The sequence below is a fragment of the Ambystoma mexicanum genome, chromosome 12 (genome assembly GCF_040938575.1).
Source record: "Ambystoma mexicanum isolate Mex_15411 chromosome 12, UKY_AmexF1_1, whole genome shotgun sequence".
NCBI classification, from domain to species: domain Eukaryota; kingdom Metazoa; phylum Chordata; class Amphibia; order Caudata; family Ambystomatidae; genus Ambystoma; species Ambystoma mexicanum.
In genome coordinates, this window is record NC_090936.1 from 375,681,375 (window position 1) to 375,708,210 (window position 26,836).

The 26,836-nt window shown below is 48.5% G+C and overlaps 1 protein-coding gene across 3 annotated transcripts in view; it reads left to right on the top strand.

Annotated features, from left to right (window-relative positions):
* TULP3 (TUB like protein 3) overlaps positions 1–26,836 on the top strand; it is a 1,058,170-nt gene that overhangs the window by 769,557 nt on the left and 261,777 nt on the right. For all 3 annotated transcript variants that reach the window (XM_069628512.1, XM_069628513.1, XM_069628514.1), the window contains one exon: positions 19,104–19,307. In XM_069628512.1, the coding sequence (XP_069484613.1) occupies positions 19,104–19,307 (204 nt within the window). The remainder of the gene's footprint in view (positions 1–19,103; positions 19,308–26,836) is intronic.

The window sequence follows — 26,836 nt, forward strand, 5'->3', positions numbered from 1 at the left end:
GTTTCTAACGGTAATTCAGTGGATGAAGAAACGCGAGAACACACATATTGCTTATTAATGTAGGGGATGATGTCACACTTGGTTAAGACTTTGATCATGCCAGGAGCTAATTTTCAGCTGCAATTAAGTGATTATCTTTTAGACTTCTGGCTTTAAATAACGTTTGTATCACCTGGAAATCACATAGGTTGCTCAACAGGGTTCCTGGAGCACGAGGGGTACCCTACTCGTGGGCATGGATGATTGGAGGGCATTCTTGCCCTGGTTTGGAGCCTGGCCCCTACAGCCATGATGGGGGGGAGGGGCCTATTACTATTGGTTGTACGTACCCTTTGAGGGTGGGTAGACATTACCTGCTGCTTTAGCCCTCTAACAGCTCTACTTTGAAGCTTTATCACAACTGTCAGGTGGCATGTAACTCAATGCTAATAATGTTATCAGCCTCAGAAGTCTGGAATCCTTTGCCCCATCAACTAGGGTACAGGCTTGCCACCTGAGACTTACCCATGTCTGAGTCGGCATCTGTCAGCCTGTGGGGAAGACACACACAAAGAGCAGGGCACAGTGCCCTTGTGGGTTTTTCGCACTTCTTCCTCGGGGTGGGCACAATTCACTCTGCAGAGAAAGTGGCACATGCTGGGCAACATTCTCCCATTTTGACAATGTCATCCAAAGAGCAAAATTGGCCATTTGAAATACCTGTCGACTTATTATTGCGCAATCCACACTGATGTGTTTAAGCACCTGCTTAACGAGAGATGGCAATTAAGGGCATTTGCCAAAGCACTCAAGAATTACAGGACACCCTCTTACCAGCGACATGCCATGCTCACTCATTCTGATAACGAATTGCCATTTATCTGGGGTCATGTTAAATTTATTTATTACATGTGTACCATCATGCAAAACCCCCAAGCATCAAGGCGCAAAGTAAACTGCATGGAGTGGACCACTTCCATTGGCGCACGTTTTTACTTTTCCATCACAAAATGGAATATTTTAGCGTAAAAGGCAGATGAAATCACATTGCTTTTCCACTTTGGAAGAGTGTAAATACCTCGCGCAATTAGCGATTGCAGGCGGAATTGACAATGGCTTCCTCTGGACACCACCCGCTTTTACTAGGTTTCATTTCCAAGGAGATCCCAGAGGAATCCCTTTCCTTATTTCCAGCATGAGAATCCATGCTGGCAGTAAGGCCACATTTGTCTGGTGGAGCGGGAAATACAGGGGGTCCTTGTGTGTCCACTCGGCTCCTGAACTCCACCCAGAAAATGCACGAAAATCTGGCCAATTAGAAAAAGCGACAGTAATCATGTTTTCCACCACTTTTTCTGAACCAATTGACCTGGAAAATGCTGTGTTGCCTCGGAAGCTGAATGCATTCACGCTGCCTATTATCTCACCGGAAGATTAAGCCAGGTGCTGAACACAGGTGTTACATATTCCTGTGCACAATCTGCATTTGAAGCATTAACTGTACTACCTTACAAATTAGATCTCCTCTGGGGCTTTACCGTCTTAACACCTTAACTGCCATGGGTATTTCCCCCCCGTGCCAAGGCCTTTTTTGGTGATTTCGGTATGTCGCCATTCAATCCCTTGTAACTTCTTTGTTACATGAAATATCTCAGCCAAAGTCGTCCCCTTTTTCCCCACATGTAGGCGGTCATAACGCCACCCAGGAATCCTAGTTTGCTGTAGGAGGGTGAGAGAAAATAACCAAAAAGGAGAACATTTGGGTTTTTTTCAGAAAATGCCAATAAAATGTTGTACAAAGAAGCCTGTGGTGTTTTCCTTGTAAGAGCTAGGAACAAATGGTTTGCTGTGCTGGATTCGCCATTTTCCATGCTTTCAAGAACAGATTGAGTGGAAACCAAAATAACATAATTTGATATGCTAATCAGCCATTTTGTGAGAGGTAGGCGATTTTGGCGTTTTTTGTCCATAGGACATGCGTGGACGGAACGGAAGAAAAGGGTAGGAAAGCTGAATGGGAAGCCAGAAATCATACATTTCTGAAAAGTAGACAATATTCCAAGTTTAGGAAGGGGTGATTTGCGCACGTCAGGCAACAACTAAGTAGGGAAAGATTCCATAGTTTGGGGGGAAATCGGGAAAATGACAGAAAAAAAAACACAATTTCCACACATTTCACTCTGGTCACCCACCGAAACACACAGCCAACAACACGTGGCCTACCATCCCGCCTTCTCACAGGTTTCCCGACGAAAATGGTTCCTCATATGTGTGGGCACACCAACCTGGATGCAAAGGGAAAAGCCTAAAACCCTGGTAACCCCAAGTCTTTTCGCACAGCAGATTTTCAGGAATTTTGCTCATGTGGACAACCTACAGATTTGGGCCTAGGGTGTCGAAGCCACAAAGGAAAACAGGGAACCCCATGCATTTCCTAAAAGAAGACACCCGTGGGAATCCACAGAGGTCTGACTTGCATGAATCGCCCCATAGTTTATGACCCACAATCCCTGAAAAAGTCTGAAATTAGGTGGAAAAAACTAAATTTTTACTTTATCTGGGATTGTGGGTAATATGTTCTGGTGCGATTTGCACAAGTCAGACCTCTGTGGATTCCCACAGGTGTCTTTTCGGAAATGTATGGGGTACCATGTTTTCCTTCGTGGCTTCGACACCCTAGGCCCAAATCTGTAGGTTGTCTCCCCAAACCCTTTGGGGGTTACCAGTGGTTTAGCCTTTTCCCTTTGCGCCCAGGTAGGTGCACCCACACATGTGAGGTACCGTTTTCATCGGGACCCCTGTGGGAATGAAGAATGGTAGGACATGTGGTGTTGGCAGCGTGTTTCACTGGGTGGCCAGAGTGAAATGTCTGAAAATTCTTTTTTTCCACCAAATTTCAGAGACATTTCCCTCTGCCCACCCACCGAAACCCGCCTCCAACAACAGATGTCCTAACTTCCAGAGTTCCCACAGGTGTCCTGACAAACAGTACCTCAATGTGTGGATGCACCTACCTCGGCGCAAAGGGAAAAGGCTAACCCACTGATAACCCCAAGCCTTTCGGCAAAGCAGATTGTGCTCATGTGGAAAACCAGGGTGTCGAAGCAACCAAGGAAAACAAAGAACCCCATTCATTTTCAAAAAAGACACCCGTGGGCACCCCCCTTTCCACTAAAAACATCCATGGTGGTTTAGTGACCCCCCACACCCACCCAAAACAAGTTATCATTTGTTTTATTTTTGTTTCTGCCCTTTCCTAGGGGCAGATGGGCACATGTGTGTGGCTGTGTGGCCATCTGCCCCCAGGGGGGTGGCAAAACGTACTGCCCCAGGCTTGGGGGGTGGGGTGGCCTCTGCCCTCACCGCAAAAGGTTGGGGGCATCTCATGTACCCCTTCCTAGGGGCAGAAATCTGCCACCAGGGAGGGCTACATATGGTGCCCCCTTATCCACTTAGGGTGGGCCAACCCCCTTTCAAACACAAAAAATCCTGGTGGTCTAGTGGGCACCCCCCCCCAAAAACAAGTTATAATATATATATATATATATTTGTTTTGCCCTTCCCTAGGGGCAGATCAAAACGTACTGTGCCAGGCTTGGGAGGGGAGGCTCTGCCAATATTTGCATTGACCTCTCCCTCCCACCCCAAATGGATGGAGGGCATCTCATGTATCCCTTCCTAGGGGCAGAAATCTGCCCCCAGGGAGGGCTACATAAGGTGCCCCCATCCACTTAAGGTGGGGGGGAGAGGGCCACTCCCCTTGCAAAAATCCCTGGTGGCTAGTGATCCCACCCACTCCACCCAAAACTACGTTTTAAAATAAAATCTTTTTTTTGTTTGCCCCCCCTTCCCTGGGGGCAGATGATCATCCATCTGCCCCCAGGGTATTGCCCCCATGCTTTGGGGGCCAGGGGGGGGAGAGGGCAGCTTACATAGTAAGCAGCCCCTTGCCCCACTTCAAAAAAAGGATCCCTGCACGACACACCAAACACATTCTGGGAGGGATAAATGACATTACATCCCACCCACTTAAAATTGTGGGAGGGATTTGTCTCCCCTGTGCCCCCCCATGTCCTACGCCCATGAGTCTTGCGCAGTGTCCGTTGCTCATTTCTGTTTTTCCACGCTTCGTAAGCCTCGGAGACGCAACACTTGTTTCTAAACTATTCTTCGAAGAATCTTCGAAAATCTATAATTACTATGATGGCATCTTCGTCCGAAGCATCAACGCCACGATCCGGCTTCAAAAAATGTTGATTGTGGTAAGATGTTGTTACTAACGGATCCTCATTGGATCTGTTTGTGGTGCCTATGATCAGAGCACAAGTGTTCGGCATGTGAGGACTGTAGGTCTATAACGGCGAGAGCCTTGAAGAAGCGTAAGGGGAAGTTGGAAAGAGGTAAGGCTGTTAAATCTTCTACCCCTTCAAAATTGTCCTCAACTGAGTCTAGTCATTCATCTCCTCACCGCCAAAAGAAACATTCCCGATCGAGATCTCGAAGCGGTTCCCATCACTCTTCAAAATCGAGACACTCTAAGAAGAGGCGTCATAGATCTCCCTCTCCCTCTTCCTCAAATTCCTCGGAAAGGGTCACCTGCCCCACTAAACACAGCTCTCCAGCTAAGTGGGAGGAAATTTGTAAAAAGATGCTTAGGGTTTTCGAGAAAGCGGCCTTGACCCCCTCGGAGATGCCTAGAGGTGATACCCTGGGTGAAAGACCCGAAAAACAAAAACACTGAGGAGTCGAACCCGGCGAGCAAAACCCTAGAGTGTTATGAATCCTCGAGTACAGTTAAAGGATCATCGGATAAGGCTGCGTCGATGCCATCATCGAAGGTACCTTTGACGCACAAATCTGTTATCGACCCCGATGAAGGATAAGCCCTCCAGGCCTCAAACCTCAACTACGCTACCGGCACCTCAGGTGTCGAAGGTCCCACCAAATGCGTCGAGAGTGGCGTCGACAACTTCGAAGATACAGAGTAGGATTCCGGTCCTCTCGAATAAATTGAGGCCATTTTTCGAGTTTTTTTACTACATTTGAGTGTTTGTCGAGTCCTACGTCGACAACGACTTTTTCCCAAGCTGTAGCCACCAATTTGGCATTTTCTCTGGAAATGGGTTTTACCCCTTATCCAAGATCTGATTATTTCAGAGCTTTATCCTCTATATATGAGGAAGGGGAGGACTCTGACAATGAGAGACCTTTTGGATTACAAAGAACAGTACCCATTCCAGAGGAACTAATTTCTGAAGAAATCTACAAGAATCTTTACAAGATGCCAGTGCATAGATACCGCTCCATAGGCAGAATTTGCTAGACCAGAACCCGGAGAACACGCGGAAATACCTTACAGAGCCCTTATGGCTAGAATTGTGCAATTTATGGGGTGGACTACACCTGCACCCTCTTTCCAACAAGATGATCTTACTGACATCTTAGATAAAGGGCCTCAAGAAGACCCTATAGTCCCTTTTCATGCTGCATTGCAAAGAAAAATAGCTGCAAATTGGAAGACACCTGAGATTATCCCTGCAGTAAATAAAAAAAAAACTCTTAAGTACAGAGTGTCCGCTTCAGACCGTGAATATTTAAGCAAGCGCCCAACTCCAGAGAGTTTAGTAGTGCAGGCAGCGACATCAAGTAGTAAGTCTGCATACCCCACTATACCACAAGACATAGATGATAAAAGATTTGATGCCATGTCAAAAAAAGTATATTCGGCATGCAGTATGGCGCTTAAGTCTATCAACGCCACTTGCACGCTAGCGAGATTCAGCAAGACCCTTTGGGAGTGTGCTTCATCAGCGGATGACTGTCTCCCAGAAGGGGAGGAACGAGAAGTATTCTTGGAACATCAAGGATTGGAAGGATGCGATGTGCGAGTCCCTCCAAACAGGCATCGACTCTGCTGACAGCATTAGCAGAGCCATGGCGGTGAGTACCACAAACTGCAGATTTGTGTGCTTGCGAAAGTCTGGTTTTTGCTCCTGATGTGCAAGCCAGGCTTCTGAATATGCCCTTTGATGGCACTCTATTTGGCAAAAAGGCTGATGACAGCCTGGAGAAATTGCAGACCTCAAAGACAGCAGCGAAATCACTTGGGGCTGCAATCCGACAAACTCCAAATCGCCCCACAGGTATGTCCTGGAGGGGGAAGCCCTTTTGTTTTTACTCCGCATTCGGAAAAGGCAGAGGGCAGTCAGCTCAAAGGGGCCAGAGACAATTCACCTGTGGTGGATGGGTCAAAGGTACCAAGTCCGCAAACCACAGGTGCTGCTTTACCCTCTGCATCTGCGTCAGCCGCTTCTAAACCTCTCTGATGTGTCTCCACACAAGACACCAGTAGGAGGCAGGTTAACTCAACATCTGACTTGCGAGAATGAAACAAATTCCGCAGGAAAGACAAGTTCAAGATGGTAACCCTTTCTCAAATCCTTCAGGTCCTCCAGCTTCAGGACTGGTTAGTATCTCTAGACCTTCAGGATGCTTACCTCCTGTGCTTGAGATGGATTGGCACATGGAAGTACCTGAGGTTCACCATTGGCAAGTCTCTATCAATTTCGGGTTCTGCCTTTTGGGCTGACCTCTGCCCCGAGGGTCTTCACCAATCTAATGGCGGTTGTGGCTGCAAGTCTAAGGAAGGAAGGGATTCATGTCTACCCCTACCTGAATGACTGGTTGATCAGAGCAGCGTCCCCGGAACAAGCTCAGATCCATCTAGATCATGTTTGCCACTTCCTCCACAATCGGGGCTTCTCCCTCAACTTAAAGAAGTCACAGATGATACCGTCGGACTCCAGTTCATTGGAGCAGTACTGGACACATCCCTGGGGAAAGCCTTGCCACCAGAGGTGAGGGCTCAAGATATTCTACAGATGGTCGTCAAGTTTCAAAATGCCCAGTGTCTACCAGCCTTTGACTTTGAGGTTGCTCGGCCTCATGCCATCCTGCATTTTTCTAGTGCCAGAGGCTCGCCTGAGAATGAGATCTCTTCAGTGGGCGCTAAGGACGCAGTGGTTGTAATTCTCAGGAAGGATGTCAGATCTCCTATTAATCCCGAACAGGGTAGTTCGAGACCTTCAATGGTGGACCTTCCAGGAAAACCTCTTGAAAGGAGAACAGTTTGGCAACCATGGCCGGAGAGAACAGTAGTCATGGACGCTTCACTCGGGGTGTTGAGCCCATGCCAATGACTTGACCATCAGCGGTCGTTGGTCTCCATCGGAGTCCAGACTACACATCAACCTATTAGAGCTGAGATCCATCAGACTAGTGCTGAAAGCTTTCCTGCCATTAGTAAAGGGAAAGAATGTCCTGATAATGATGGACAACACAGTGGTCATGCATTACCTCAACAAAAGAGGAGGCCTAGGGTCACTGCCACTGTGCAGAGAGGCGATGCAGCTCTAGTTCTGGCCAATTCCAGAAGGAAAATCTCTATCAGCAGTTCACCTAGCCGGAGAGAAGAACTCGACGGCGAACGCTCTGAGCAGGTAGACCACAGTCAACCACGAGTGGGGAACTAGCTCAGGAAGTCCTTCAAGAGATCTTCACCCTTTGGGTAACCCCTCAGGTGGATCTGTTCTCCACTAGTGTCAACTGGAAGTGCGATCATTATTGCTCAAGGGAATTTCCCCCGAGAGGAGCTCTAGGGGACGCGTTTGTGGTGGACTGGGAGTTTCCACTCTACGAGTTTCCTCCAGTCCACGTCATTCCTCAAATGATCAGGAGGTTGAGGAGATTCCGGAAACCCATGATAATTGGGCCAGGAGAACGTGGTACATAGATCTTCTAGATATGTCCATCTGCCTTCCAATTCGTCTTCAGCAAAGAGAGGATCTTCTCTCGCAGAAGGAAGGTCAGGTTCTCCATCCGGATATCAGGACCCTCAACCTTCACGCCTGGTTTCTGAAAGGTTGAGATACAAGGATTGGGACCTCCGGGATGACGTAATGGAGGTGTTGCTTTCAGCCAGTAGGCCAGCAACAATATCTTTATACCGCTGCCGTAGGAACACCTTTTGTAGCTGGTGTAGAGAAAAGAATATTGAACCCTTTTCATGTAGTACACCGATGGTGTTATCTTTTTTGCTGTATTTAAGAAATTCAGGTCTTCAAGTTGGTACAATCAAAGGTTACCTTGCAGCGCTGTTGATCTTCAAGCGCACTGCGGAAGAGCCTTCATACTTCAAATTGCCCATAATGATTCAATTTCTGAAAGGGTTAACTGTTCCCCCCCCCCCCCCAACTCCTTTTCAAGTTCCACTGTGGGACCTAAACCTAGCCTTGACATTTCTAATGGGTACTCCCTTCGAACCCCTCCATTCCTGTTTATTAAGGTTTCTCACTCTTAAAACAGTCTTTCTTGTGGCGTTAACTTCTGCCAGAAGAGTGAGCAAATTACAAGCTGTGTCTTGCAAACCTCCACATACAATCTTTCACAAAGATAAGATAGTTCTCCAAGTGAAGCCAAATTTTATCCCAAAGGTGGTCTCAGAATTCCACATCACACAAAAAAATAACATTAGCCTCGTTTTACCCTCCTCCCCATCCAGTGAAAGAGGAAGAGAGATTGAACAGGCTGGATCCAAGGCGCGCCTTGAGTTTTTACATTAGCAGACTTGCGAGAATTACACAAGCAGACCAATTGTTTGTGGGGTATGCAGGGCACAAGTTAGGTTTACCTATTACAAAACAGACCATCTCAAGATGGATAATATTAACTATTATACAGTACTATAAATTGGCATGAAAAGAGCCCCCTCAATACCTCAGGGCTCATTCAACCAGGGGTATCGCAGCCTCTTCAGCTCTCCAAAGAGGAGTTCCAATTAAAGACATATGTGTGGCTGCCACATGGTCGTCCGCGCATACTTTCACTAAATTCTACAGTCTTGATTCCTCCTCTAGCCCGGAGACAAGATTTGGAAAAGCTGTGTTGCACTCTGTGCATCTTTAAAAGGAAAGATTTCATTTTACTCCCACCTCCTCTATATACTCTCTATATACTACTGCTGTGGGAGTCTATCAAAGATGAGGAATACGTGGGAGGACACAATCCATTTGAAGAACAAGTTACTTATCAACTGTAACGTTCTTCCGACTGGATGTTCCTCCTACGTATTCCTTATCGCCCCTCCCATCCTTCCCCGTAGTAAAACTTCCCTTGTAGTTGCAGGCTACGCTCCTTCAAGGTCATTAACCATCTAAGGCAAGGCAAAAATAGCACCCCAAAACCGAACTGAGCAACGGATGCTGCGCGAGACTATTTATACCTATGATAACGTTAGCGCTGATGCGGAGGCCTTCGAGGGACGTCGACACGCAGTGCCCTCTATTGTGACATTTTTTTCCGAGGCTAGCAAGCTGGAAGTGGATTAAATCAAAGATGTGGAATACGTGGGAGGAACATCCAGTCGAAAGAACGTTACAGTTGTTAAGTAACTTGTTCGTCTGCTGCTAACTTCAGAACACAAGTGGTAACCAAACGCAGATGTTCTACACAACGTCTTTTCAAACTGGGGGCTCCTAGAAATAGACATATTCACTACTCAAGAGAATGCACAATCCCTAGATTACGCGACCAGGTTTCCCCAGAAAGGTTCCAAAGGGAACGCACTACTAATTAATTGGTCAGGGAGAGTTGTGTGCGTGTTTGACCCCTTCCCCCCCACCCCTCTTAACAAAACAGTCCACAAGCTACACCGGGAACGAGTAACACTTATCCTAATTGCTCCTATGTGGGCATGACAAATGTGGTTCTCACACCTGCAGATGATGTCCCTGTGTCCTCCCATGTCCACACAAGTTAGCACAGGATCAAGAGACAACACTCTACCCGTGCTCTCAGACTTTGAACTTAGCAGTCTGGCTCCTGAGGTCATAGAATTTGGTCACTTAAACCTGGACCAAAGATGCATGGAAATCTTTAGAGGCACGTAAACTAAACACACAACAGTGCTATTTGAACAAATGGAAGCGCTTTGTGTTATGGTGCAAGACACGTTCACTCAATCCAATTGAATGCTCACTGTCAAATATAGTGCACTATCTACTCTATCTGTTGGACTCAGGCTTAGTATTTAACTCACTGAAAGTACACTGTGCTGTTCTCTCAGCATACACAGCTTCCCAGAGCAAAGTTTTGTGGTGGAAAATACCAGTAGTTGAAGCCTTCATGGAAGGGGTTAAAAATTATACCGTCTAATTTCTAATCATACTCCCGGCTGGGACCTCAACATCGTGCTTACAAGGCTTATAGTTGCCCTTTCGAGCCTATGCACAAAGCCAGTCTTAAACATCTCACTTACAAGACAGCTTTTTTTTTAATAGCCATTACATCTATCGGAAGGGTCAGTGAACTGCATGATCTATCAGTACAAGACCCCTTTGTTATTATCCACAAAGACAAGGTAGTACTACACACTCACCCACTGTTTTCACCCAAATGCATATCTAAATTTCATGTAAACCAGTCCATAGAGCTTCCTGCGTTTTACCAACACCCCACAAACACAGATAAAAGCCTTCTTACACTGAATGTATGACGGACAGTCATATACCACTTACAAAAGACTAAAGGTATTAGAAAGACTGTTTTTTTTAAATTGTTTTTATCCAAAGCCACAGGAAGCGAAAGCAACCCTATCTCTAAATCAGCAATTTCAAAATGGATTTTCAACTGCATCCAACTTTGCTATTCAACGTGCTAAGAGAACGTTGCAATTTTAGCCTAGACCACACAGCTCTAGGCACAGAGGCAACTCTAGCTTTCATATCAAATGTGCCCTTAGATTCCCTTTGCAAAGCTGCCACTCAGAGTTCAGTTCACATTTCACCCAACATTACTGTCTAGACACACATTCCAAGGGTTATACACATGTGGGACAAGCAGTGTTAAAACATCTACTTGCAGCGCTACCTTCAAACAACCCACCTCCTTCTCCAAGTACTGCTCGCTAATCTATGCAGCGCATGTGATTCTAAGCAGATCCACAAGCCTCAGAAGTCATACATTACTTACTGTAATCGTATTTCTGATCTGATGCTTGTACCTGCTTAGATTCACATGCACCTATCCTTCCTCCCCTCTTGGAGTTGAAGGGTCTTGGGGATAATCTCTGTCTACACTCCATGCTTACTCTGTCTTGTCAGAAACAAATAATCTAAGGGACTTCGACGTGTGAGGGATCACGAGTCCAGTTGATGTCACACTAAGGATAGAATTACAAACACGCCCTGTCGACGCCACTTTTCGAATTTCGAAAACTTCATATACAATACTCCGCAGCTACCACTAGATGTCCTATTCAAAGCATGTGAATCTAAGCAGATACAAGCATCAGAAATACGATTATGGTAAGTTATGTATGTGTGTGTATATGTATATACATTTCTGAGGCTTGTGGAATCTGCTTAGATCACATGCTGTGCATAGGCCGACATCTAGTGGAAGCTGCAGAGTATTCGTTTATTTTTCGAAACTCGAAAATGGGCGTCGACACAAACAACCGACGCACTGTGGGCCTCGGAATGTCACTGGCCTCGGCCCCCGCAAGTAGGGAGAGTGGGGGGTGGAAACATACTCTACATTTTTATTATTTCCTACACACACACCAGCCCGCTACCATAGGTGCATATGGAGAGCACCCCATTTAAATTTTGCCCCAAGTGCAACCGCAAGTATCCTTGGGTTGACAATCACGCCACCTGTAATCTATCCTTGCTGAGGGATCACCCTGAGGCGAACTGGTAGCCTGTTCAAGGTGAAAACACTAAAAGACCGCTCGACCAAACGTTGGTCCCACCACGCCAGGCAACTCGAGGCCATGGAAGCAGAGGGTGCCTTCAGTGATGGCAGCAACGCTGTACTTTCGGACGGCGCGGGCACAGAGGTGTCGAAAGACGCCAAAGCGCAAGTCCCCGACCTCGGAAGATTGTCCGGCAGGGCAGTTATGGGGAACACACCCGGCCACACGAGCGCTACCCACACCACTACTACGCATAATAAGTCCAACCAAGACTCGACACGCGTGTCGAGTTCTCGGAAAGAGGCACAAAGAGAGCGGTCCACGGAATCTGTGTCCTCTGGGCGTTCCAGGTCGAGATCGCTGCATGACACAAGGCAACCATCCACAGTTGCCAAGAGTGCCTCGCTTCCCCAAGTCACGGAGGTACGTTCGTCAGAAGACGAGTCCGACCTCCACGCCCAGGCTGCACACCAGGAGTCGGCTCCGGCAGCCCGCGCGGTGTCTGCCTCCGAGTCCCGATGGGCACACTCGGTAGAGAGAGAGAGTACCCCGAATCTCGATGCCAGGCGTCAAAAAGCTCAGAGAAGGTGAAAACATCAGGGGAACTCTTCTTCTCAAGGGGATGGGGGTAAACGGCAGAAAAAGTCTTCTCAACCTACTTCTGCACCACAGACACACAGGGAAAAACAGAAGTCTTCAGATAAACAAAAATCCAAGACCCCTGTTTCTGCCCCTAGGTACAAGACCGTTATAGAAAAGACTTCTCACGAAGTCGTCATTCCCAGCTCCAAAGAATGGAGCAGTGAAGAAATACAGGGTTATGAGGAGAATGTCTTCCCTGGCTGATTTCTACTCTAAAAACACATAACATTTCCTCAGATATACCCCAGATAACGCTACTCCTTCAGGATCCAGAGACCCTCGGCCCCCTAGTAAAAAACCTCAGTTTGGTACTCCAACTCAGGGCCTGGGTGCAGACCCTTTCTACATACAACCCTACCAACAGTATGGTGAATATCCTCAACAGTATGATGAGGATACAGATTTAGTAATGTTGGACGACCAAACAGGGGTTGATTATTATGTAGATGACGAGGGCCAAGATGGGGAGGAGGAAGACGTTGCAGAGGTCCACAGGATATACTCTCCTGTTAGCAAAGAACCTCAGGTTACCAACTCTCCAGTAGATAACCAGCACCTCCTAAATGAGGTCTTGTCAAAAGCTGCAGAGCACTTCCGCATAGACACTCAAGGGGTGCAGGAAGAGAGGGACTTTGCAGAAGAACTAGTAGGAGAAGAAAGACCCATTGCTCAAGCCATCCCAATTCTCAAGTCCATCCAAAGGAGAATTGATCCTTCCCTTCTCACTCCTAATCTCACCAGTGCCGTAAACCACAGAATCGAGAAAGGGGTCAACTGAAGCCCGACTCCTTGGTAATTACAAACACCAGAATGAGAGCGGGGACTCCTAGATCATCATCTGAGGGCCCCCCCAGACAAGGAGAGCAAGAAGGTTTACGGGTTGGGAAGGAAGGTAGCCTCCACTTCCGCTTTCAAAGCAAGGATTACCAACACCACCACTCTGCTGGCAAGTTACAATTGCCACCAGTGGGAGCAGTTAGCTGCCCTCATTGACTCCGCACCGGAACCACTAAAGGGTCAGTTGGCCCAGATCGCGTCGGAGGGAAGAGCCGTGTCCGGTTGCAGCCTTAAGACAACCTTTGACGCCGCAGAACATGCTGGCCAGTTCATAGCGGAGAGCACTGTCATTAAGAGGCATGCGTGGTTAAGACGGTCAGGGTTTAAACCCGAAACACAGGCATCCCTAATCGACATGCCGGTGGAGCCTAATCTTCTGTTTGGCAAAGCAGTTGAGGACGCATTAAAGACTGCCAAAGACGAGTATGATACTCTGAAGTCCCTGGGACAATTGACAAATAAGCCCCCTAATCAAAGAGGGAATAGTCATTTTCGTCGCCCACGCGGCCAAAATTCCCAAAGGGGTTCCAATTCTGCACAGGGACAGGGTACATCATGGGGTAACAACCAGCAGACTACTTGGAGTTACGGCAGAGGAAACAAAAGTGGCCATGGTAGAGGTAGAGGCAGCCCCAGTAGAGGCAGCCCCAGCTGAGGCGGTACGCCTCCCGCAAAGCAGTGACGTTCCGCTCAGGGTCCCTTCTCACGCATCCCCAGTAGGGGTGCACATTTCCAACTTCACCCAAGCATGGGAAGGGATCACATCAGACAGATGGGTGCTGTCCAGTGTCCGCAGGATACTGCATCAAAGTGCCCGAGCGCCCCCAAAACCACCCTCCACGACAAAAAATACATTCCCTGGACCACCAAAAGATCCTCCTTGAGGAGATTGACAATCTTTTTGCAAAGGACGCGATCAAACTCGTCCCGGGCAACCAGGTAAACAAGGGTATTTATTCAACTTACTTCCTTGTGCCAAAAAAGATTTGACAATGCGCCCAGTGTTAGACTTGCGCCCTGCAAACAAGTATGTCAAGCCACAAACATTTCGCATGACTACTCTCCAAGAGGTAATCCCCCTCCTAAAAAGGGGGGATTACATGACAACATTGGACATGAAAGATGCTTATTTTCATATTTCCTTGTTCCCAGCGCACAGAAGATTCTTGCGCTTCAAGGTGGACAGTCAGCACTACCAGTTCAAGGGGCTGCCCTTCGGTATAGCCTCAGCTCCAAGGGTATTCACCAAGGTCCTGGCGGTGGCGGCGGCACACCTACGCAGGAAGGCAATCCCAGTGTACCCTTACTTGGACGACTGGCTCATCACGGGGGAGACCCCAGCAATTTGCAGATTCAAAGAACGATCAACCTCCTCTTCCAATTGAGTTTTTCTATCAACGAGAAAAAATCAAGCCTGGTGCCAACCACCTCCAAACAGTTCCTAGGAGCTGTCCTAACACTCAAGAGGGGTTGGCCTTTCCATCAGAGGAAAGAATTCGGAATCTACTACTGCAAATTCCTTTTTACCAGCCCGGTCGCCAGATGAGGGTGCGCAAAGTGATGCGTTTGCTAGGTATGATGGCGTCCTGCATTTACCTGGTCACCCACGCGCGCCTGCGCATGCGACCCATGCAAGAATGGTTGGCGAAAGTGGTCTCAGGCAAGTGGTCAGTGGGACGATCTAGTGGTCGTTTTGCCAACACTTGTACGAAGTCTTTACTGGTGGACAAGAGAGAACCTGTCAAAGGGAAACCCTTTTACGATCCGGAGATACAAGCTGTACTAACTACAGACGCGTCCCTGTCAGGGTTGGGAGCACACCTCCTCCACCACACAGCTCAGGGTCTCTGGTCTCACTCAGTGGCCAAGAATCATATCAATCTGCTAGAGCTTCTGGCAGTCTTCAGAGCGCTTGGAGCGTTAAAGCCCCACCTGTTGAACCTGTCAGTACAGATCCTAACAGACAGTACGACAGCAATGTTTTACATAAACAAACAGGGAGGGACTTGTTCGCAAAATCTGTCCAGGCTTGCCCAGGAAATTTGGACATGGGCACTCAGACGGAACATTTACTTGTCATCTCAACATGTTCCAGGGGATCTCAATTCACTAGCAGACGCGTTAAGCAGAGATCCCCTCCCAAAAGAACATGAATGGTGTCTGCACAGAGAAGTCGTAGAAGACATCTTCTCACAGTGGGGTTCCCCACTACATACCTATTCGCCACAAGCGAAAACAGGCAATGCCCAGGTTTCGGTTCCAGGTTCCATCAGCCGCACCCAAAGGGGAACGCCCTGTGGATGAACTGGTCAGGGATGTTTGCCTATGCTTTTCCACCAACCCCTCTCATGAGAAAGGTGGTCAACAAGATGCACAGGGAATCGATGACTCTCATCCTAGTTGCTCCCATGTGGGCGAGGCAACCGTGGTTCCCACACTTATGCAGACTAGCGGTGTGCAACCCCATCAGACTCCCGTGCTGGTACAACCTACTGTCCCAGCACCAAGGTCAAACAGTGCATCCTCAACCCAGCTCAACGAACTTGGCAGCATGGCTCCTGAAGTCAGAGTTTGGACATCTCAACTTACCACAGAGATGTATGGACATCCTAAAAGAATCTAGGAAACCTAACACGAGGCACTGTTACTTTGACAAATGGACACTCATTCCAAGACAGATACTCAAGTGGGACAAGCGGTTCTAAGACATTTATTTGCTCATGACCCTTCTCACATCCCACCTCCTTCTAACACTACTCGCTAATCTATGCACAGCATGTGATCTAAGCAGATTCCACAAGCCTCAGAAGGGATACATTTCTCACCGTGATCGTATTTCTGATGCTTGTATCTGCTTAGATGCACATGCGCCTGCCCTTCCTCCCCTCTGAGAAGGCGCATAGATGCTTGTAGTCTTATCTTTCTATCTGCTTGGATAATCTGTACTCATGCTACCTCATGTCAGAAAAAATACAATCTGAGGGTCCTACACGCGTGAGGGATCATGGGTACAGTGGACGTAACAATAGGGATAGTATTACTGGCACGCCCTGTTTTGACGCCCATTTTCGAGTTTCGAAAAACAAACTATAATACTCTGCAGCTTCCACTGGATGTCGGCCTATGCACAGCATGTGAATCTAAGCAGATACAAGCATCAGAAATACGATTAGAGTGAGTAATGTATCCCATATTTATTCATTAGCGGCCGTCTAGTTATGGTTAAGTTGCTCAAATCATAGCAAGAGTGCTTTTTGGCCGGCCTATAACTTTGCTCCCCTTGGACGAATCTACACCAAACTTTGCAAAACGGTATATGGCCCGCTCTGATATATTTTGGTGAGGTTTCGTCAAGGGGGGGGGGGGGGGCGGAGCGGCAAAGCTATAGGCGGGGAATTAATGGAAAATAATTTTTCCCACGTCTACAGCCCAAACCAGCAGACATCGGACGCACCCACCGATTGGATGGTGAAAAGCGTGAAGTGCGTCAAACTTTTAGAAAAACAAGTCATGTTGGATTCGCGGACAGCAGCCGGTGTTGAACCTGTCAGTACAGATCCTAACAGACAGCCGGTGTCTGCAGACATCACAGTAAAAACAGAAAAAACACAACATTGCACTTGTCAGAACAATCTCTGGGCAGGTAAGGGGTGATGGGGATGGGATGGGATGGGATATGGCCATAAGAAGCCAAAAAACAGGTGTTTTTCACCTCCGAAGTCCGCAAACGCTCCAGATGTTCGGGGTCAGTCATGTGATGTTTGCAAACACTTCAGATATTCGGGGACATCTGTGCCTATTTCTGCATTACAGGGTTGGTGAAAAGCAGTTCTTGGATGGCTTATAACTTTGGCACCACTCAATGAAACTGCATTGAGGTCTATTATAGACCGAATTCTGAAAGGTTTTTCAAAGTTTGGTGGGATTCTGTCGAGAGGTGGCAAAATTAAAGGGGGGGGTCCCAAATTATTGTAAAGGCTTAATGTGGTGGTACAAGTTTAGGATTTTCTCAAGAGGGGGCTCAATTAGAGGGGGGGTCTCAAAATATTTTGATGGCTGATAACTTTGTTGCTGTTTGCTGAATGTGGACACACGTATTCAGAAAGATTATAGACCCAACCTTGAATTTGTATGTAAAGTCTGAATGGATTTTGTCAAGTTGGGGGCTAAGTTATATGATTATTGTATGTACATACATTTTGACACTTTTGAAAAAATTAAACTTGGGCAGATTTCAAGCAAACTCGTGTAAGGAGCATTGGCAAGGACCTGAAAGCATGGTTTTGATAATGTGCCTGCGTTTTATTTTTTGACTGTCCTAATGTAGGCGCAAAAAATAGTGATGTACATTTGGTGACTGAGGTATAGCCTGTGATCATGGGCAGTGGCCAGATTATCCAGGTCATGGTACAAGGTCATGACCCGGACAATCTGGCTACTGCCCATGACCACGAGGGATAAAAAATGGTGTTAAAGTGGCCATGTCCACTTGAGACCGGCAGTGTGGTAGTTATTCGAAAGTGGGATAGGTTTGAAATGGAACACAATGTGCTTGTGGTAATATGGTCATAGGGTTCAGTCTTTGCCTTCTGCAGGCTGCCATGGAAAGGGAAGAGGGGGGCTCTGTATGGCCCCCCCCGCCTTCCCTTCAGGTAGTGGGCAGTGTTCCTCGTGCTTCTTGATTACAGCTTCAAAAGCATTTCGAAATTGCTTCCCCCTGCAAAGTGGTGTGTTGCAGTATATACAGAGGACTCTTGTCTTCGAAAGATATGGATCAAGGTGAATTGCTTGCAAGGTAGCTGTTGGGATTTTGTGTCCCACAGAAGTAGGCTGTGTGGTTAAAGTATTGGTTGAGGAAGATTATGTGGTGGAAGACAGCCTACTACTTGCTAAGAAAGGAACAATCTTAGAGAGCATTGCAGTGGTTGGATTTGGTGTGGCAGCGCATGGAGGTGGTCCCGTAGGAGTAATGTCCACGTAGTCCGCGACTGAGTACAAGTTGTACTCGGTGCATTTCACTTTTGTAGCTTTAGCCTTTGGTACGGTCCCAACAGTGGTAAAGAACAGCCACACCCATCATTCTCTCTGGGTGCTAGAGGTAGACACTTCTTCTGCCTCATCTTCTTGGTTCTCTTCATTGTCTTTAGAAATACTGCACTTTTTCTCTTGTGTGGGTCCTCCAGCTGGTGGTGGTGGCAGCTCTTGGGGAGGAGGGATGGCAATAGCTGATGCCATTTTCAAGATGAATAGCAGTTTTGCCACTATTCTTCCAAGTATGTCCTTTGTACTAGATTGTTAATGGATTATGAGTAAGAATAGGTGTAGGAGCTGTGCAAGGGTACATTTTGAGCTTGAAAGTTCCTAGATCAGTAGAAAATGCAGTTCCGAACTGGTCTCGAAGCAAGGGACCCAAATGCAAAGTGCAAACACGGTCATGGACACGTCATCATGCTGCGCATGGTCACGTGGCACTGTCCGGAAGGTCCATGATGACGTCAGACGTTCGTGGACATCGACGGAAGCAAAAACAGTGGAAAAAATATAGAAGTGTTAAAAATGATGCTAGAAACTGGGAAATGGCAGAGTTTTAAGGTGAAACTTTGTAAATTGGACACAAATGTTGCTATATTGGGGGTAAATATGATATTAGTAAGTTGTAGGAAAATAGCATGCACTGGTAAAACCCGTGAAATTCTTTGAAAAAATCTTTGTTAAAGAGACGTTATGGTTAAGTTGCACTAATAAAAAAAAATCCTATGAAATTAAATGAAAGAAATTGAAGAGGTTGACAGCGAAATTCTGTGTTCGCACCTTATTGGTTTGTATTACTTTGCAAAAGAGTGTCTACCCATCTTTCTTTGGATTTTTAACTTGACCATTCTGTCTGCAGGATACAGGTGCTGCATGCACCGTTTCCCCTGGTCTTCAGTCTGATGTTCAACCAATGGAGGTGGAGAATGTGGAGGAATTTGCTGTGCGTCCTGCTCCCCGCGGAATCACTGTGAAATGCCGCATCACCAGGGATAAGAAGGGAATGGACAGAGGCCTCTATCCCACTTATTTCATGCATTTGGAAAGGGATGATGGCAGGAAGGTATGTTAAAAGTTGCAGTGCCGGTACAATTTGGGCTCCTCCCATCCTGCATTTGCATGGATTTGTAAAGTCACAACATTTTGGAATGATAAATGGGGAAAAGGTGATGGGGCAAGTTGGGAAATAAAGTTAAGGAACAGAAGTGAGGAACTTTGAGCTGTTAAATGGTGCATAGGCTTACTGTTTAGGACCGGTAATGGGGAAATTATGTGTAGAATCTCCAAACACTTAGGCAGGGTATAAACAATGACTAAAACTTTCATTCAGCATTAAAAAAACATGAGTTTGCTACCACATTGCCACTTTTCAAAATCAAAGGGAATTTATACCATCCCCTTTGACTTATTGCAGGGCTGTACGTGGCCCATCATGCTCAAGAGTTTCTTCTCCACCTCTTCCATAAGTATGCTGCATGACCACCTCACTTTTTCTGTCACAGTAAAAACTGTAAGATGGTAAACCTGTGTGTTGCCATCACTTCTTACCCTGAGTTCCTAGTGCCTCTCACCTGATACTGGTTCGGTTTTGGGTCAAACCCCGCCTCCCACTTTGGAAGCATTCATACATTTTTCGGAACATTCTGTTCCAAAATCATTTTAAGAACCCTATGACGCTGCCTTTTCCCTTATTCCAAGACAAATGAGGCACCATTTCACAAGCAGATGAAAATCATTTTGTTTGTACATTTCTGTCTGGCTGATTTTCACACCAGAGGTGGAGTGCTTTGTTTGTCGGGAAATTCCCTACAGGCATCTGAAAGACAGAGAAGACACAGATTGAGAGCCAGGGATACAAACTCAGACCCTCTCAGATCCCTCTGTCTTGTAGCCACTTTCTCCATTTATTAGATCATGAGGTTTCCCTTGCAGGGGCACCATGAGTGGACAGCTCTGATATCTGTGGTCCTTCAGTGCGCTGTGTGAGAAACCTGAAGGTGTCTCACCCACTAGTCCCTGGGGGGGATCCGTCATCCAGGTAGCCTGGACACGGCCATCGCTTTTGGATCCAGTTCCTGGTCGTGGACCAGTGCGGGAGGATCACCTGGGTGAGAGGTCCTCGGGGAGTGGCAGTGGGACATCAGAGGGCGAGACTCGGTATCTCCTTCCCAATAACACCTTTTCCCCATCCTACCAGGTAGGATAACTTGGAATTCAACCTCCCCACCCTCTTTCTGACAAACACTTTCTCACGGACAGTTCACCGTGAGCGACAACGGACTAACACCAGAGCTGTATATTTGACATGTCCCAACACCTTGGACAGGCAAGGTCAGGCAATTACGGATTATTACACACACCTGACTTCCATCACACTTCCGCACACGTATTAAAGGCGGAGCACGAAAGCACACACTGAGCGAGGCAAACCGCACGAGGAAACCGCAGTTTAGATGGCAATTTAGTACAAGGACGACGAGACCCAGAGTGTGTCGCAAGGATGGACATAACCGTGACCTCTAAAGACAGTTACTTTTGTGAGCCTTGGAAAGTACGAAACCGAAGACCAGGAACTAAGGCTGCTCAAACCTCAGTGCGGGTCGGAGGTATCCGGGGCTCTCCTGCAACGTTTACCAAGGTGGGGAGGAGAGATTGCCACCGTGGTACTGTCCTTGGCTCTTACAACAAAGCGGCCTCACAAAAGACAGCAGAGCCGGTGTGTCGGAGAGACGGATACCAAACCAGCTTATGTTTTGAACCAAGGTTGCAAGTGGCAACATTGTACAAAGAACAGTGTATGAGGTGTTTGCAAAGAGCTATGCAGATAGAATTTGAACTTTACAATTAAACTTTGGGACGCCAAGAAAAGATACCAAACACAGTGGTCCGGTGCCACGTGGGTGCTCATCTGAAAGTCTGTTAGGTATCCAACTGATGCCGAGTGAGTAAAAAGAATATTGAGATTAAAGTGGTCATGCAACGGGGCAAGCTAAACCCTGTGTGCATTTGAAAGTCGATATTTTTTTCACAATTGCTCTGAGCCCGGCTTAAGGAGACTGAGTGAATAAAAGGGATCTGAGCCCGGCTGAGGGTCATCCGGGGTAAACCGAGAAAGAATTATCTAAACTTAGTTGGAAAGTGATCTGAGTCCGGAAGAGGGGGATCCAACATTGAACTTTTGTTGTATAAAGGGATCTGAGCCCGCATGAGGGGTATCCAGGCTGAACACCCAAACTGATAACTGGAAAAAGGAAAAGAAAGTTTTTGTTTTTGTTTAGCATGTCAAGAGACTGGCAAGTATTAAAGAGGCTTGGACCCAGAAGGTCTTGAACTTTGTAAATTGGATTCTGTGGTACGAGGATACAGTTCAGAGTGTGTGCTTTGCTCAAGTGAACCACCTTGTCCCGTGCTGAAAACATGAGGAAGGTAGGCCAACGGCCAGAACATCCTGTCTTATCGTTTTGTGAACATTTCTTTCTTTTTCATGAAGATCACCCCCACATAATTTTGTACATTAGTAGTAAGGTTTGGCAATAGTTTTTCTTTTTTTTAGTATAGGCCCTTTCGAGGGGATTGGGTCCTCCGACGTATTCCATATCTGACAGTAATCACCACAGCTGTGCTGCTTCGGAAAATCTTTCGGCGTCCTGCGTCAATGACGTCGATACGCTGTCCTCGAGGGTCTCCGTCGAGCCGACGTTATAAGTAGGATGCACGACACCCATAGCCTCAGTTCTGTTTTTTCCGCAAACGTGTTCGCTTCGGAGATCTCGGCGTGCCTCGGTTCTTCCGAGTTCTGTTCTTTCGAGTTATTCGAACCTGTTTGTTTTGAAGATTTCCATGATGTCTTCGTCTTCTTAAACCCCGCTGCCGGGTTTTAAGAAGTGTCGGGACTGCGGATCCAAGATGTCTGACGGATTCGCACGATACCTCCCTCTGGTACCTCGGTGAGGACCACGACACAGATGACTGTGTAGTCTGCCAGTCGCTTACATCGAAGGCCTTGCGGGAGCGTAAGAAGCTTTCTGTAGGTAAGGTGGCCAAGCCCCGGAAGTAGAGATCCACTGGGCTTTCGACTGATGATTCGAGGGGCGACTCTCAGCATCATTGGCATAAGTCCAGGGGGGGTCTCGGTCCAGGAGTAGGTCCCGCCATTCCTCTGCCTCTTCAAGGCACTCACATAAGCGCCGGCATCGGTCGCCTTCCCAGTCCTCGTCCGAGGACTCCGCCCGTTGGCGGGTGGCTTGTCCCAACAAGCACTCCACTTCTGCGAAATGGGATTCTTTCCGGCAGGAGATGTTGGCGATTTTTCAGTCGCAGGGCTCCGTTCCGTCAGCGCCATCGAAAGACGCTGGCCGTGACCGTGCTAGAGACACCACTCGCACGCCTTCGGGCTCGAGCGTTCGTCCCGATCACTGGGCACCTTCGAGGTCCCGGTCGGATAAGGATGGTCGCTCTAGACATGCCCGCTCCAGGTGTTGGTCCTTGACGCCCTCGAGACCGGCTGAGCCTGTGAGGTCTTCGAAGAAGACATCAACGCCTTCGGCGCCTAGGTCATCGAGGGACTCTCTCGAGGCTCTGCCTCAGAGGAAGCCGTCGGCGCCCAGGCTGTCGAAGGACACGCTCGGGGCTCCGCCCTAGAGGACTGTGTCGAAGCCGTCGGCGCCACGCTAGACGTTGACGCAGATTCCATCAACGCCTTTCGAGGCTGCTTTGTCGGAGGTACCCCGTGGCACAGGGGAACCCCATAGAAAGGCTCTGGCCAAGGCTAAAAATGTCTTTGTCCCTTTTTCTGTGCCCTCATTCCAGCCTCTGGATTATATTTCTGAGGTGGATGAAGGGTCTGAGGAAGGTATGGTTCCTGAGGAGGTACCTGATGAGATTTTGTCTGGTCATAGCCAGATTGAAGACCTGCGTCAGTCGTTGCACGACGCCAGTGGTCTGGACACCTCTCCGGAGGTGGAGTTCTGTAGGCCTGAGCCTGGCACCCATGGCGCCTTATGTCGAGGGTCATGGAATACTTGGGGTGGTCGGCGCCGCCAGTGGAATTTCTGCAGGATGACCTGACTGATATCCTCGACCAAGGTCCGCCAACTGACCCGGTACTGCCATTCCATATGGCCTTGCAGAGAAGGGTGGCAGCAGCTTGGACTGCTCCGGAGCGTCTCCCGGCAGTGAGCAGGTCTTTGCCGCGAAAATACCGCCCAGCCAGTAGCGACACCTGCTACTTGACCACGCACCCCACTCCGAAGAGTTTGGTGTGGCAGGCGGCTATGGCCCCAGCAAAGCAGGCGTCGTACCCTAACATCCCTCCTGACAGGGACGACAAGCGTTTTGATGGCTGGGCAAAGAAAGTGTTTTCTTCAGGGGGGGGGAATGGCGTTACAGGCAGCTAACTCCGTGTGTGCCTTGTCACAGTTCCACGCATACTCTGTGGAACTGTATTTCGTTAGCGGCTGATCATATTCCCGAAGGGGAGGAACGGGATGGTTTTCTTGCTATTGTGCAGGATGGCAAGGATGCCATGTGTGAGTCTGTTCAGTCAGGTCTGGACATGGCAGATTGTGTCAGCCAGTCCATGGCGGCAAGCACCGTAATACTCAGGTTTGCGTGGTTGCGGAAGTCGAGGTTTGCTCCGGATGTGCAAGCCCGGCTCCTCAACATGCCCTTTGATGGTGAACATCTTTTTGGCAGCAAGGCTGACGAGCGCCTTGAGAGGTTGCAGACCTCGAAAGCTGCAGTAAAGTCGTTGAGCCCTGCAGTTCGCCAACCTCCGCCTTTTCGTCCTAGGGGACAGCAATGGAGGGGAGGTTCCTTTCGATATTACTCATCCTTTGGTAAATCGAGAGGAGCTTCAAGTCAAAGGGGCCACCGTACGAGTACCAGAGGTGGAAAACAGGGTACTCGAGGTGCCAAGGCCGCTCAGGCAGTTGCCTCTTTGCCCTCCGGCACTGCCGCAGCTGCTTCAGCTCAGTCATGAGGCCATGTCCCATGGTTCGCTGGTTGGGGGAAGGCTGGCTCAGCATCTTGTAGAATGCCGTGCCATTACTTCAGATGTGTGGGTTCTGGAGATCATAGCCCACGGCTACTGTCTTCCTTTCCGGCAGAGGCCTCACGACAATCCACCAGGGAATCTCTTTGAAGAGTCCGGATCCGCTCCTTGCGCAGGAAATACAATCCCTGCTGGAGAAAGGCACCATAGAACTGGTGCCTGTAGCTGAGAGGTACAAGGGATGGTATTCCTCTTATTTTTTGATTTCAAAGAAAGACTGGGGATTGAGACCCATCATGGACTTTCGCGGTTTGAACAAGCTCCTCAGGAAGGACAAGTTCAAGATGGTTACTCTTTCTCAAGTCCTCCAGGCCCTTCAGCTCCAGGACTGGTTGGGGTGTCTCGACCTCAAGGACGCTTACTTTCATGTGCCAATCCATCCCAAGCACAAGAAGTACCTGAGGTTCGCGGTTGGCGATTCGCACGTTCAGTTTCGGGTCCTGCCATTCGGATTGACCTCCGCCCTCAGGGTTTTCACCAAGCTCATGGTGGTGGTGGCAGCGTATCTCAGGAAAGGGGGGGATTCACGTCTGCCCCTACTTGGACGATTGGCTGATCAGGGCGTGCTTTCCCGAGCAAGTCCTGGATCATCTGTCCGTCATCTGCCACTCCCTTCACAAGCTGGGCGTCTCCCTCAACTTAAAGTCGTCCGACTTGACGCCAATTCAGTGGCTCCAGTACATCGGAGCAGTGCTCAACACGTCCCTGGGGCAGTGTTTCCCTCCCCAGGTGAGGGCTCCTCACATTCTGCAGATGGTGCACAAGTTTCAACATGCCTAGAGTCTCCCGGCGTTTGAGTTCTTGAGGTTGGCATCCTGCATTCTTCTGGTGCCAGAGGCCAGGTTGCGGATGAGATATCTGCAATGGGCCCTCAAGATGCAGTGGTCAGTCCTACAGCAGGATGTCTAACCCCGTTCAGGTGCCACCCTTGGTCGCCCAGGACCTCCTGTGGTGGGCCGTCGAAGGCAATCTGATGAGGGTGGGCTCCATTTTCGCTGCCCTGGCCGGAGGTGACTATCGTGACGGACGCATCCCTCACGGGATGGGGAGCTCATGCCAATGAGTTGACAGTCAGCAGTCGTTGGTCTCCGTCGGAGCCCAGACTCCATGTCAATTTGTTGGAGGGGAGGGCCGTCAGGCTTGCCCTGAAGGCTTTTCTGCTGACTGTGCGAGGGAAGAATGTCCTGATTCTGACAACACAGTGGCCATGCACTACCTCAACAAAAAAGGGGTAGGGCAGGGTCACTTCCTCTGTGCAGGGAGGCGATGCAGCTCTGGTTCTGGGCCATCCACCAGGAAATTTCAATCTCTGCAGTGCCTCTGGCCAGAGACGGAAACGAGACGGCGGACGCTCTAAGCAGGCAGAGCGCGATCTCTCACGAGTGGGAGCTGGCTCAGGAGATTCTCCTGGAGATCTTCACCCCTTTGGGGGACCCCACAAGTGGATCTCTTTGCCTCCAGTGTCAACCGGAAATGTGAAAAGTTCTGCTCGCGGGAATTTCCTCCAAGTGGAGCCTTAGGGGACACGTTCGTGGTGGAGTGGTCCTTCCCACTGCTGTACGAGTTTCCTCCAGTCCCCGTCATCCCGCAAGTGCTACGGAGGTTCGGTTCCCGGGTGATCCTCATTGCTCCGCGATGGGCCCGGAGAACGTGGTACCCGGACCTTCTTGACTTATCCATCTGCCCTTCACGTCGTCTTCCCTACCGAGACGATCTGCTCTCACGGGGGGGGGAGGGGTCAGGTTCTTCATCCAGAGGTCAGATCCCTCAACCTTCATGCTTGGCTTCTGAAAGGTTGAGGTATAAGGATTGGGACCTCCCTGAAGACGTGATGGAGGTGTTGCTTTCGGCCAGACGGCCTACAACCAAGTGCCTGTACCGTTGCCATTGGAGAAAGTTCTGCGACTGGTGCATGGTTAAGCATATGGATCCTTTTTTGCGTTAGTTAGCCCACAAGGGCCTGCAAGTGGGTACCATTAAAGGTTACCTGGTGGCGCTGTCCATATTTAAGCGCTCGTCTGAGGAGTGTTCTTATTTCAAGATTCCTTTAATTTCTCAGTTTCACAAAGGACTCCATAATGTGTTCCCGCCGTCACCTTTCCAGGTGCCCGGTTGGGATTTAAACCTTGTTCTGAACTTTCTAATGGGTGCTCCATTTGAGCCTTTACATTCTTATCTTTTGATACTGTTAACCCTTAAATCTGTGTTTTTGGTTGTGGTCACTTCGGCTCGCAGAGTAAGTGAGTTGCAGGCACTTTCTGTTAAGCCACCCTTCAGTGTTTCATAAGGACAGGTTTGTCCTTAGAGTTTGTCCTTCCTTTCTTCTGAAGGTTGTCTCGGAATTTCATTTAAGCCAGAAGGTCATTCTTCCGGCATTTTATCCTCCTCCGCATCCTGGTAAGGAAGAGGAGAGGCTCCATAGGTTGGATCCTAGAAGAGCTTTAAGTTTCTACATTTCACGCATGTCCCAGGCCAGAGTGGACGATCAGCTCTTTATAGGTTGCGCTGGAAGGCGTTTGGGACAAGCTGTTACTAAGCAG